At 43.2% G+C, this 13886-nt stretch overlaps 1 protein-coding gene across 1 annotated transcript in view; it reads left to right on the forward strand.

Annotated features, from left to right (window-relative positions):
* SLC35D2 (solute carrier family 35 member D2) overlaps positions 1-13886 on the forward strand; it is a 30643-nt gene that overhangs the window by 3865 nt on the left and 12892 nt on the right. Inside the window, exons 3-5 of the mRNA XM_080973063.1 lie at positions 3277-3363; positions 5188-5255; positions 11521-11592. Coding sequence (XP_080829189.1) covers positions 3277-3363; positions 5188-5255; positions 11521-11592 — 227 coding nt within the window. The remainder of the gene's footprint in view (positions 1-3276; positions 3364-5187; positions 5256-11520; positions 11593-13886) is intronic.

The following is a 13886-nucleotide window of genomic DNA, read 5'->3' on the forward strand; positions in this document are numbered from 1 at the left end:
GACCCCATGGACCAGAGCATGCCAGGCCCTCCTGTCTTCCACTGCCTCCCGCAGTTTGGTCAAACTCATGCTGGTAGCTTCGAGAACACTGTCCAACCATCTCGTCCTTTGTCGTCTCCTTCTCCTTGTGCCCTCCATCTTTCCCAACACCAGGGTCTTTTCCAGGGAGTCTTCTCTTCTCATGAGGTGGCCAAAGTATTGGAGCCTCAGCTTCACGATCTGTCCTTCCAGTGAGCACTCAGGGCTGATTTCCTTCAGAATGGAGAGGTTTGATCTTGTAGACCATGGGACTCTCAAGAGTCACCTCCAGCACCATAATGCTAGTCAGTGTCAATACTGAGCTACGTTGACCAATGGTCTGACTCAGGACGTGGTAGATTCATATGTCCCATCATGTGAGATGGGAGAGTCCAGACAGGACCCCTGGAGCTTCCCCTATATTGCACCACCATCTCTGGCTTCATCACCTGATCAGGATCTTGAATCACATGTCACATTTCATGTGTCGAGGAGATGCATGTCTGTAGCAGGGGCGTTCTCTACTCTTGAAGGTTTCCTGCCACAGACATGCACCTTCTTGACACATGAAATGTGACAGTAATGTGGCAGAGGGGACAGGGCCAAAAATAGTGCCCCAGCTCTCCGCACTTACATGACTGAAATTGTGTGAGGGGAACACCTGAGTAGTATGTTTATTCACCTTCGTCTCAAAATGGATGAAATGCAGATTGGTTGCTTCCTTTTGAGTACAGTCGTACCTTGGAAGTCGAATGAAATCCATTCTGGAAGTCCATTCGACTTCCAAAATGTTTGGAAACCAAAGCACAGCTTCTGATTGGCTGCAGGAAGCTCCTGCAGCCAATTGGAAGCTATGGAAGCCCCGTCAGACATTTGGCTTCCAAAAATACAGTGGACGCTCGGGTTGTGAACGTGGGTTGCAATTCGGCACTTCTGTGCATGCGCAATGCGCGGTTTAGTGCTTCTTCGCAAGCGTGACCCCTGAAACCCGGAAGTAACCCATTCCGGTACTTCCGTGTTTCAGGGGGTCAGTAACCTAAAAATACGCAACCTGAAACGTCTGTAACCCGAAGTATGACTGTAGTTTGCAAACCGGAAAAGTCACTTCCAAGTTTGCGGCGTTTAGGAGCCAAAACGTTTGAGAACTAGGCTGTTCGAAAACCAAGGTAGGACCGTACAGCCTAGTCACTAATGTACAACGTGAGGTGTGCTCCAGCCATAAAGCTGGGATACAGTGACCATGGTGGCATGTAACACTGAACCGTGGTTTAGCGCTGCATGCACGAGCTAGAATGAGCACAACCAGAATCTTGGACTTGCACTTCTGCATAGCCAGGAAAAGGACTTCTGCAATGTTTAGTTTCACTTTCAAGGAATGCTGACTTAGTGCTGAATATGAACCATGGTCTAAAACAAACCCCATTTTCTTTCTAAACAAGCCAATTTCAATCCATAGCCTTGTTGAGTCACAAGAGTTTTCAACCGTGATTTCCCTTTAACTGGAGATTCTTTGAAAGCAAAACTAAACACCGCAGAATTCAGGCCATATGGAGGAAGGGCAGGCCGACAGAGCACAAGCCCAGTGCTTTGCTCGGACTCATTCTAGCTTGTTACAGTGGTACCTCGGGTTAAGTACTTAATTCGTTCCGGAAGTCCATACTTAACCTGAAACTGTTCTTAACCTGAAGCATCACATTAGCTAATGGGGCCTCCTGCTGCTGCCGCGCCGCTGGAACACAATTTCTGTTCTCATCCTGAAGCAAAGTTCTTAACCTGAAGCACTATTTCTGGGTTAGTGGAGTCTGTAACCTGAAGCGTATGTAACCCGAGCTACCACTGTACAGTACATTCAAAGCTTCCCAGTGGCACTGCCGTTCTGGATGTGCAGTGCAGACTGTGACCAGTTTGCACGGTGGTTATGTTCTGGACCCCCATGCGTGTAGGTGGGCCCGCTTAAGGCCACTCTGCCTCGTTCTTCCCCCTTTCCTTTTTTTTAATACATTTTTATTTTTTTTTAAACATATTTCCAACATTCATATAACATAACTTCTTATCTTATACAATGTTTTAGACTTCCGCCAACACCTCTGATGATTTTTCGTTCTTTATCACTTACTCTGCATTTCTTAATTTCTCTATTACTCTTAATTATCATTAACTAATAATTCTCCTCATAGTCTTTCTTGCAATATTTCAAATAGTCCTTAGAAAACTTCTTGCTGTCCTACTAGCGTAGTCTGTTCATTACAGTTACTTTTCAAATAGTTTGTATATTTACTCCAGTCTTCTAAGAATCTCTGGTCCTGCAGGTTGCCTGTTAGTTTATCAAATTCTGCATAGTCCATCAATTTCATCTGCCATTCTTCTTTTGTCAGTAATTCTTCTTGCTTCCATTTTTGTGCCAGTAATATTCCTGCTGCTGTCATTGCATATAAAAACAACTTACAATCCTGTCTATTAATATCATCTCCTACAATGCCAAGTAAAAATGCATCTGGTTTCTTAATAAATGTATATTTCAACATCTTTTTCATCTCATTATATATTATTTCCCAGAAGTTTTTCACTTTTTTACATCCCCACCACATGTGATAGAAAGTTCCTTCCTTTTCTTTACATTTCCAACATTTATTACTTGTTTTATACATTCTAGCTAATTTCACAGGTGTAATATACCACCTATACATCATTTCCATCACATTTTCTTTCAAAGCATTGCATGCAGTAAATTTTAATCCTTCTTTCCATTGTTTTCCCCAATCTTTTAACTGTATATTATACCCACAATCTTTGGCCCAGTGTATCATAACCGACTTTACCTCTTCATCTTTCAAATGCCATTCAAGCAGCAATTTATACATTTTGGACAAAATTTTATACTTGTTATTCAATACTTCTATTTCAAATTTTGATTTATTATCATCAAATCCTTTCTCCCCGTTCCTCCCCCTTCCAGCTCTGCCCCATTCTGCCCCTTTTAGCAATGTTTTTGTGACATTTTGCGGTCACTTCCAGGTTTGGCGCAGTGCAAATGTGCGCGGTCACACACATATCTGACACGCCTAAAATGGTTGCTGCCATTGGTTAGGATCTGCCTCTACTGGTGAAGTCTGCAAACATGGAATGCCTGTTAGAATCACTGTGCAGCAATGTAGCTTTTCTGCAGACTAACAGAGAGTGTTTTGTGATTCACCCACCCGCATATTTGAAATAGTATTTTGCTGTTGCGTACATGACAATTATTATTTTGCTTTTTAGATGGTAACCACTATCCTGATCTTATATGTGTCAAAACTGAATAGAATCATTCACTTCCCCGATTTTGATAAGAGTATTCCTATGAAGGTAAGACAAAGTGCATAACTTTAGAAAGTGAAAATCCTAATCTGATGCTATGTTATAGGTTGCATAATATAATCAGTGCTTTAGAGCTTTTTTGCCCCATGCTTGTCTAGGCGCCATAGGGAGTACTGAGTTTTCTCTCCAACAAAGTATGTAATGCTAAACCATGGTTTACTGCAGGCATGATGATGATGTTGATGATGATGATGATGATGATGATAATAATAATAATAATAATAATAATAATTTATTTATACCCCCGCCCATCTGGCTGGGTTTCCCCAGCCACTCTGGGAGGCTTCCAACTGAATATTAAAAACAATACAGCATCAGACATTAAAAACTTCCCTAAACAGGGCTGCCTTCAGTTGTCTTTTAAAAGTAAAATAGTTGTTTATTGCCTTGACATCTGATGGGAGGGTGTTCCACAGGGCTGCTTAGGGAAGTTTTTTAAGTTTGACGTTTTATTGCGCTTATTCTGTTGGGAGCCGTCCAGAGTGGCTGGGGAAACCCAGCCAGATGGGTGGGGTATAAACAAAATTTTTTATTTTATTTTAATTTTTTTAAGTCGAACGGACTTCTGGAACGGATTCTGTTTAACTTCCAAGGTCCAACTGTATATGAATAGCATCCTTGCTTCTCCCTGCACCAGTTCTTATATAGCCAAAAAGGCAGGAGTCGCTTGCAAGAGCAAAGGGTAACAGCAGGCTTGGGGTGGCTTCTCCTCTCTCGCACTCCTATTCATTCAATTAAAGAGTGGACTTTGTGTTCAATGCTGCCTCTGAATTGGCTCCCACCTGGCAAATTGTGTGTTGTGTAGATCCATATTTTTCAGCCCAGATGTTGGGCTGGAAACATTAGAACAAACATAGGCTGCAATTCTCTACAGTCATCTGGAAATGAGCCCCATTAAACACGAAGTGCTCCAAGTAAACATCCATTAGATTTTTAATCTTTCAACTTGGCCCATGTTTATTGAGTCTTTACAGCAGGGGTGTGGAACCTTTGGACCTCCAGATGGTGTTTGACTCCAACTCCCATCAGCCCTAGTCAGCGTGGGATGATAGGATTTGGAGTCCCAACAAATTCTCCACCCCTACTTTATAATGTGAAATGGTTGCCTTCCGCTGCCCTCTTGTTAGGCTTAAAGGTAAAGGGACCCCTGACTGTTAGGTCCAGTTGCAGACAACTCTGGGGTTGCAGCGCTCATCTTGCTCTATGGGCCGAGGGAGCCGGCGTTTGTCCACAGACAGCTTCCAGGTCATGTGGCCAGCATGACTAAGCCGCTTCTGGCGAACCAGAGCAGCGCACGGAAACGCTGTTTACCTTCCCACCAGAGTGGTACCTATTTATCTACTTGCACCTTGACGTGCTTTCGAACTGCTAGGTTGGCAGGAGCAGGGACCAAGCAACGGGAGCTCACCCCGTCACGGGGATTCAAACCGCCAACCTTCTGATCGGCAAGCCCTAGGCTCTGTAGTTTAGACCACAACGCCACCCGCATCCCTTTGTTAGGCTTAGTGGGGTCAAAATTGTGGTTGGTGTAAACATGACGTGTTGATTTTTTCCTTTATTTTATTTTCATGGTTCCTGGTAATCTTCATTTTTGTGAGATCAAACTTCTTTTATTGAAATAAGCAGGGCCTGTAATGTTGTATAAAACATTGCCAAAGTTCAAAAGTGGCAATCATTTACAAAGTTTGCCGTTTGCTGTATTTACTTTTTTCTCTCTGTGCTGGAGTGTATGAACTAACTTGAATAGATTTCTTCCACAGTTTCAGGAAAAAAACTGGTTTCATTCTAAATGGTACCCTCATTTTGTTGCAGCTGTTTCCACTTCCTCTCATTTACGTCGGGAATCACATAAGTGGATTATCAAGTACAAGCAAGTTAAGGTACAGCATAAATTGGGTTGTTGCCGGGCAGTTTGGTTTTTATTTAGCCCCTGTAAGTGAAAATGTTTTGAGACTATTAGAGCCGTGCTGTAGCTACATGTTGATTGAATGAGAGCCATATTGCCACATCCGCAGATTATTTTGGACAACACACACTGGGTAAAATTGCTCTTATGTGCTGCGTGAGGCAGTTAGAAAGGATTAGTACATACCTTCCGTTGATTTATTTTATTTTATTTATTATTTATTTATTTAAAAAAATATTTATGTACCTTCCACTCAAAATATCAAGGTGCTGTTCAACAATATATAGAAATGCAATAAAACATAAGCTATATAAAGCAATAAAAATAATAATAAGGGGGGGGAATCTAAACCACTGAATACGCCTATCAGTATAGCGCAGTTGGTAGAGCATGAGAGTCTTAATCTCAGGGTCAAGGGTTCGAAAGATTCCTTCCAACTGCATGATTCTGTGAAAAGCATTGAAAAATCTTCAAGAGACGCCTGAAAGTTAACAGCAAGGAGGCCTGCAGAGAGAGGGCAGGGAGAGTATTCTCTGCATGCGAGTAGCAACATTAAAGACCTGACTTCTGGTTGAAGCCCGTCAGGCTTCTGAAACATGGGGAACTAGCCGCGCTCTTCCTGATGAACTCATTGAGTGCGCTGGGATATAAAGGCTTTGTTTATCAATGCAAGAGCCTTGAACCTGGCCTTGTGGCATATGTGTAACCAGCTGTATGTCCACCATCTGTGTGAAGTTAGGGTTGCCATATTTTGAAGAGCAAAAAAAAAAAAAAAAAAAAGGACGCTATGACGGCCATTCCAAGCAAATAAATGCAATTTGTCTCAAATTTTACCCCTGAAAAAGAGGGCGGGTCCTGGAAAAAGAGGAACCCTACCCAAAGTACAGCTCTGAGAGGAATTGAATCTTTTATTTGGAGTCATTGCGCACCCCCCTTGAACCTTATGCCCAGTAAAGAAATTCACGCACCAGGATGTAGAGGAAGATGGGTTTATTGCACGAAAAATAAAAGAGGCTGAACACACAGATGCTCCTTCGGGCTGCTAGGTAGCAAAACACCCAGGCAGCAAATTGCACAATGCACACACACAGCTTAATTGTAAAGATACCTCAGCCTGGAAGTGGGTGTACAGTGGTACCTCGGGTTACATATGCTTCAGGTTGAAGACTCCGCTAACCCAGAAATAATACCTCGGGTTAAGAACTTTGCTTCATGATAAGAACAGAAATTGTGCTCCGGCGGCGCGGCGGCAGCGGGAGGCCCCATTAGCTAAAGTGGTGCTTCAGGTTAAGAACAGTTTCAGGTTAAGAACGGACCTCCAGAACGAATTAAGTACTTAACCCGAGGTACCACTGTATCGATGTGGCACAGGCCCATGCTAAAAGAAAACGGGGAGGCTGTCTGTACTCGGTCTTGAAGCAAGCCGAGTGCAAGTCAGGGATAGAGATCTATGCTTTCCGTGTGAGTTGAGCTCTCCGCTTCCGTTTCCTATGCCAGCAAGGCAGCAGAATCTCACCCCCATTCTTTGATTTGCGGTCTAGTGAAGTGCTGGGATAATTCTTGAGATCATAGAGCAAAGAGGGAGGAAGACGAGGGAGGGAGGGAAGGGGGAGTAAGAGACCAAAATATGACCTCCAGTAAGGGAACCTAGATAATCAGCTACGGGGATCCCGCTGGAGCTGTGAGCTACCTGACCATTGGAAATTTGGTGTTTAATTATAGTTTAGGTTCCACCAGTGCTTTTTTTTCTAAGAAAAATGTTTAGGGGTACAGTGGTACCTTGGGTTACATACGCTTCAGGTTACATATGCTTCAGGTTACAGACTCTGCTAACCCAGAAATAGTACCTCGGGTGAAGAACTTTGCTTCAGGATGAGAACAGAAACCGTGCAGCAGCAGGCCCCATTAGCTAAAGTGGTGCTTCAGGTTAAGAACAGTTTCAGGTTAAGAACGGACCTCCGGAACGAATTAAGTACTTAACCCGAGGTACCACTGTACTCTCATTTTCCTACTCAGATTGAAATACTGCCCCTCAATGAGGCCAAACTTAGATTCACAAAATACAGTGGTACCTCTGGTTGCAAACAGGATCCGTTCCTGAGGCCTGTTCGCAACATGAGCAGAACGCAACCCGCGCCTGTGGGTCAAGATTTGCTGCTTCTGCGCATGCGTGTGACATCATTTTGAGTATCTGTGCATGTGCGAGCAGCGAAACCCGGAAGTAACCCTTTCCGGTACTTCCGCGGGACACAACCTGAAAACGCTCAACCTGAAGCAAACGTAACATGAGGTATGACTGCATTTAGGGGTATGCGTACCCCTGCGTACCCCCAGGAAAAAAGCAATGGGTTCTACTGTAATCTGTGGAGAGGGGAGGGGACTTCCTGGCTGAGCGAATATCGCAATACTTTAGTCATTTGAACCATTGTATATTCCTGTTTGCTGAGATATATTTGAAGCAGAAGGGACACAACCTTAATCTCAGGAAGACCGTATGCTTCCCGAATCATAATTTTACCCTTGAAAGAGGATTTTATTGTGTGTGTGTGAAGCCTGGTTCCTACGTACAGGAGGGTGATGATTAACTTTCTGGTGACTTCAAGTTTAGTGTGCTGATGTTTTCCGTAAGCATTAACGATCATGATGTTTGCTGTACCTTCCCGGCTATGTTTCAGGTAAAAGCTAGTGTTTTATATTTGATTCATGCTAGCTCCATGATCTCCAGAAAGGAAGCATGTAAAAAATTGAGACTAGCCCCCATCGTTACACGTGGGCAACTGGTGCAGATGCTTTAGCAGAGATGTCACATGCTGTCAGCCGCCTGAACAGTGTTTATGGGAACCAATGCCCACAGAGCCTCCATCTTTCCAGAGTTCTGACTCCATTTACTGGAGCTCAGCGCACTCACAACTGCATTTGGGCTTGGGCAGCCACTCCTGAATCAGATGAGAAATAAAGCTTAGGTGTCACCAGTGTACTGATGCCATCATGCTCCAAAACTCCTAGGGACCATATCCAATGTTGTCTTGATATGGGTTTGTTGTTTTTGTAGAAGTCCTTCAGACAGTGTAGGCCTTTGGTTTTCCAGGTTTTTATCGGGAGGTTTTGTGCTGCGTGTTGGAATAGTGGGTGATAGGCCAGGGGGATGGGGATAGTTTGCCTACTTTTCCCTGTGTGAACCTGTTCAGAGTTGTGGGGATTTTTTTTAGATTGTGTTGGAGGAATGGGTATGCTGTTGTGGGGGATGTTTTTGATGGCGTCTCTCTCCAAATAGACCCATTGTTTCGCCTCGTCTTCTAGAATATGCCGGATTATGTGGTGTACTTGGCTGGCAATGTAATATGATTCTGCGCCGGGCATTTCCCATCCTCCTCCTGGGAGGAGGAGGTACAGGTATCTGGGGCTTATTCTCAGCTTTTTGTGTGAGAAAATAAACGAGTGTGGGTTTTTCCTGCCACTTCTGCAGTTGGGTTCGGGGAGAGCCTACCCAATGTTGATGTTTGTCCTCAGGGACAAAATGGCGCCTTGTGGAATCTGCTGCTCTCCGGACTGTTCAGTGCAAGGAGGAATGAAATCACTGAAATACAGTGTCTCCGGTACCCATCCTGAGCACTCAGCCCAGGAGGTTACCATAGTCAGTGGTCTCAAAAGTGGCTGAAAGACGTGAGTGGCACACCGTCTCTCAATAAAAATCATCCATTCAAGCAACCAAGGCTGATTCAGCCCCAATACCTTTGACAGTGACTGCCCTGATGCCTTGGCCTATAGCTAGTGATTGTTGGGAGACATTATATCATTTATTTATTTAACAAGAAGCATAAATTAATTTTTTTTTTTTTAAAAAAACCTCTTCTTAAATGGTTTGCACAAAACCTTAATTGACTCATTGCTTCTTATTTCTTGCTTATAATTTGCTCTTTCTCTGAGCAGAGCCAAGAGTGGCTAACAATGGATGCAATAAACAGCACAATATTAAAATGAATTAGTTGGCATGAAATACAGTTGCCGCAGTCCAAAGCAGGCGGTGGCACAATAAAACATTGCAACAAAGCCATCCTCGTGGTGCTCCAAAAGCCATTGAAAATAAATAAATTCGGACTTCCGGGTTGGCGCCATCGCCGAATGGCGGACTCCCTCCGAGCTCCGGAGGGAGCCTGCTCGGCAGGGGCTGGGTCCTACCGCACCGGCGATGCGGGGACCCTTAAAAACCACGGCCACGAGGGCCGTGGACATGGAGACTCGGCTGGCACCGTCAGCGCCCTCCCGACTCGTGAAGGAGCCTTTTTAAAGGCTACGGATCGGGTGCCAGGGAGAAGCGTGGTGCTTTGAGTCCTCTGCTATCCCTGCCGAGCGCAGCCGCATGCCATCCGGCGGAGAGCGCTGACTTCTTCCATTGAAAATTCGGACTTTTTAACAACAACCCGTGAGTAATTTGGAAACTGGGTTTAAAAGGAGGGAAAAAAAAGAATTTCCTTTCGATTTGGACACGAGCGGGGGGGGATCCAAAAAGGAAGTCAGTCCCCCCCCCCCTATTGTAAACCTTCTAAGACAAGGACGGGGAAACCAAGGTCCAAAAAGATTTGTATTGCTGATAAAAACTAAGAATTCCACGATGGGAAATTATAAGAACTGTGCTGGAGGACGAATTGAGGGAGAAGAAACGTAACCCCCCCCCCCCTGGGAACCGGGGTGATTGAAGAGAGAGCCTGGTGAAAAGAGTCGGAGATTTTGACAGCTGTCAAAGTAGCTGTCAAAGTCGGAAAGCAGAGAGGATTTTATTATGAGAACTTTGCTGGCTAAATTTGTTACAATTTGCTACAACTTTTTAAAACTTGGATACAAAATGGCGAAAACATGGATAACAATCGGACTTTTGGACTAGAGAAAACAAAGTTACAACAATCCCCCTAGAGGAGTTTCGGGACATTACAAAGATGGTCGTAAGTGGAAAAATACCATTGGAATTTTATAGAACTGGTTATCTTCTGGGAAAGCTGCAAAACGGAAATAATATTTTGTCTACAGGGTGTACAGCTAAAGGAGACAATAGAATTTTCTATTGAAGAAAGGAAGGGGCTGAACGCAAGTTTTTGTTCCTGAATAACAATAATCCCTGCAGACTTACTAAGCTTCTGAATTAGAACGTTTCAGCAGCGGAACAAGAGGAAACTGGACTACAATTTGGAAAGAACAATGGGGGGAGCTTTATTAAAGATCTGAAGCTAAGTGTTTTAAAAAATAATTATGAAAGGAAAAAAACAAAAAAAAAACCAGCAAGGAGTCGGGGGAAAATAGGCGATTTATGGATTGTAAGAATTCCAGGCGGATAACATGGTTTGGTGGTCAGGGGGAAATTAAACCGGGGACAGAGGGGGAGAACTAAAATCCAAAGGCTTGTCAATTTCTTTTTTTGAACTGGTTTTGTTTCATCTATCATATCTTTTATTTCTTATTTTTGATATTTCTATTATGTGGGGTGTCTTTATTATTAAAAAAAAAAGGGAAATTGTGGAATAAAAATGGGGTGGGCCCTGGGAAAGAAATTTTTGGCTTTTTATTAAGGGTATTGATGAGGAGTGTAGAAATTTTAAATTCGAACAATGGTCTAAACAAATTAAGTTTTTAATCAGAATTGAGAGCTTGTGGAGCCAACAATATGAAACAGGAATATGATAGGGGTGGGGGAAGGGGGGAGTCCCAGAAAGTGGATATATGAAAATAAGGTTCTGAATGTATTTTAACTTTTTACTTTCTGTATTTTCGAAAATTTTAATAAACATTATTTAAAAAAAAAAAAAAAGAAAATAAATAAATTCACTTTAACTCGGTGCCTGACATCCATAGAATGTGAGGGACAATTGGAGATGTGTACTGGGAGGGAATTCCCTAAGTGGGGTACAGCCACTAAGAATTATTCTGCTGCATGTTATGAGCATCCCCAGCTGATCTTAAAGCCCTCATTGGTTGATACTATGACTTTTTCTTCATTGAATATTGTGCTGTGCAGAGTTTTGCTTTATTTTTTGAATTGTCACTTCCAACTATTCTGTTGTGTATTAGGCCTGTGGTGTCAGACTGACATTTGACCATGACAGAGGCTGAGAATTTGTTCAGGCCCGTTTCTTAATGCAGGATGATATCATTAGCAGAGACAAAGAAGCATTAATTGTAATAAAAAAACCTTGAAACTGACATGACAAGGATATTTTTCCCCTCTCTTTCTATTTTAAACAATCCAGTTTGCCAATGTTTACAGTCCTTAGGAAGTTTACCATTCCTCTTACATTACTGCTGGAAGTGATTGTTCTTGGGTGAGTATTTGCCTCCCATTTTTAAAATACCACTGCAATCTATCAGATAGGCTATCTGGCCAGAATGCATGGATGAGTAGTTCCTGTTGGCTAATTGAATTTTGACGATGATATTCGGGCTTCTCAGAACACTATGCACTGGGTACAAAACAGACACCAGTTAATCTACGAGCACTAGAAACTTGCAGCAAAAGAATTGGCTTGTTAGTTTGACTCAGTATGTGAAGTTCAGCCCTCCACCCCATAATACCCCGCTGGTTTCTCGGCCCAACAGTAGAATGACAGCAGAAGCCACATCTTCTACAAAACTCTCAAAGGTACTGTGCACATCTGGACCTCATAACCTTGTCCTCCCAGACTTCCCTTATCTTCTCCTTCTCTTTGGCTCCTGATATATCCATGCCCCAATCACATATTGTTTTCCAGATTTTTTTAGCACACGGCTTTCTTTGTTTCATTTCCTTTTCTTACCTTGACCTCCTTGTATTCCATCTTCTCGAACTTTCTTCAGGTTCCTGTTCTCAGTTCATTGCCAACATGACACCCTTCCTTCATCTTTCCTTTCCAGTCAGTAGCCTGCCTATCGTGCTTTTCCTGTTCCTAGGGCCGGGGAGAGATGATCCCAATGAAACTGACAGCTGTTCTCCACCTCACAGAATTTGGATCACAAAGATTCCTTGCTTCCAGAGCATTTGGAATATTTGTGAACATTATAACATCACACCATCTCAGCCAGGCTGTGTCACAATACAGTAAAGATTGCAATATGCCTTTGAGTCAGGCTCCTTAATGATTGGGTCATAAAGGGGTTTTCTCCTATTAATGTCCCAAATCGAATTTATTTCACTCACACATGAAAGGAAAAGGATTTCCCTTTTCTGTGGAGCATCAGGCACTGCCACATGCATGATGTTAGAGCTGCAATGCTTTGCATTTTTGCCGAAATCAGATGAATCATGTACAAGTTTGGAATGTAGATTATTGGGATTTAATATGGGTGTTCCCAAATGCTTTCATAGTGGAGAGGGAGGATGTAATCCCAACTCAAAGTTAGCACTGAGCTTTTGCAAGAAGCCCAGTGCATTGCAAGAAGTTCATCGTAAAACCAATTAGCAATTTGCATAGAGTATTTTCAGGATTCTACATATACTCTTACTGCAGGGGCCAGCAAACTTTTTCAGCTGGGGGCCGGTCCACTGTCCCTCAGACCTTGGGGGGGGGGACTATATTTTGAAGTAAAAAAATAAATGAATTCCTATGCCCCACAAATAACCCAGAGAAGCATTTTAAATAAAAGCACACATTCGACTCATGTAAAAACTCGCTGATTCCCGGACCGTCCGTGGGCCGGATTTAGAAGGCCCCCGGGCCTTAATTTGCCTACCCATGTCTTACTGTAACTGTCTCTTGTCACTGAATCATTAAGTATACACTCCTATACACAATTGTCTGGAACTATGTACCACGGGACAAAATTGTGAGTAGACCTGTCTCAGATTTGCATTGTAAGATACAGATGACTCTGTCTGGAGATGCATTTGCATTTGTTTGTGTGAGATACTTCATTACCCCTTTCCATGGCTGGAGTTTCCCTCTTCTTTGAGCTATCCCCTGCAAGTTCCACTAAGCCACTGGAGCTTGTGCATCAGAAACAAATCCCTGGAAAGGCATCACAAATGATCCCTGGCTTTGACTGACCTACAGTGGTACCTCGCAAGACGAATGCCTCGCAAGACGGAAAACTCGCAAAACGAAAGGGTTTTTGGTTTTTTGAGTTGCTTCGCAAGACGATTTTCCCTATGGGCTTGCTTCGCAAGACAGAAACGTCTTGCAAGTTTGTTTCCTTTTTCTTAAAACCGTTAATACAGTTGCGACTTGACTTCGAGGAGCAACTCATAGCACGCGGTGTGGTAGCCTTTTTTGAGGTTTTTGAAGACTTTGGTGATTTTTGAAGCTTTCCCAAAACTTTTCCGACAGCGTGCTTCGCAAGACGAAAAAAAACGCAAGACGAAAAAACTCGCGGAACGAATTAATTTCGTCTTGCGAGGCACCACTGTATTTGTAAGACAGAATGGGAGCATAGGCCTTTCACTGAGCCAGACCATTACTCTATCTAGCTCAGCATTTTTTGCTCTGTTATCCAGGGTTTCAGGTGGTAATATTTCCCAGCTCTTCCTGAAGATCCCAGGGATTGAAACTGGGATCTACAACCCTTTTTAAAGGAAGCTTCACAATATTTTCGAATGGGGAAAAATTGGAATCTTGTCAGCCTGCAGGTGCTGTATGATTAAAAG

The sequence above is a fragment of the Podarcis pityusensis genome (assembly GCF_964106645.2).
Source record: "Podarcis pityusensis genome assembly, chromosome: 11".
In the NCBI taxonomy this organism is placed as follows: Eukaryota; Metazoa; Chordata; class Lepidosauria; order Squamata; family Lacertidae; genus Podarcis; species Podarcis pityusensis.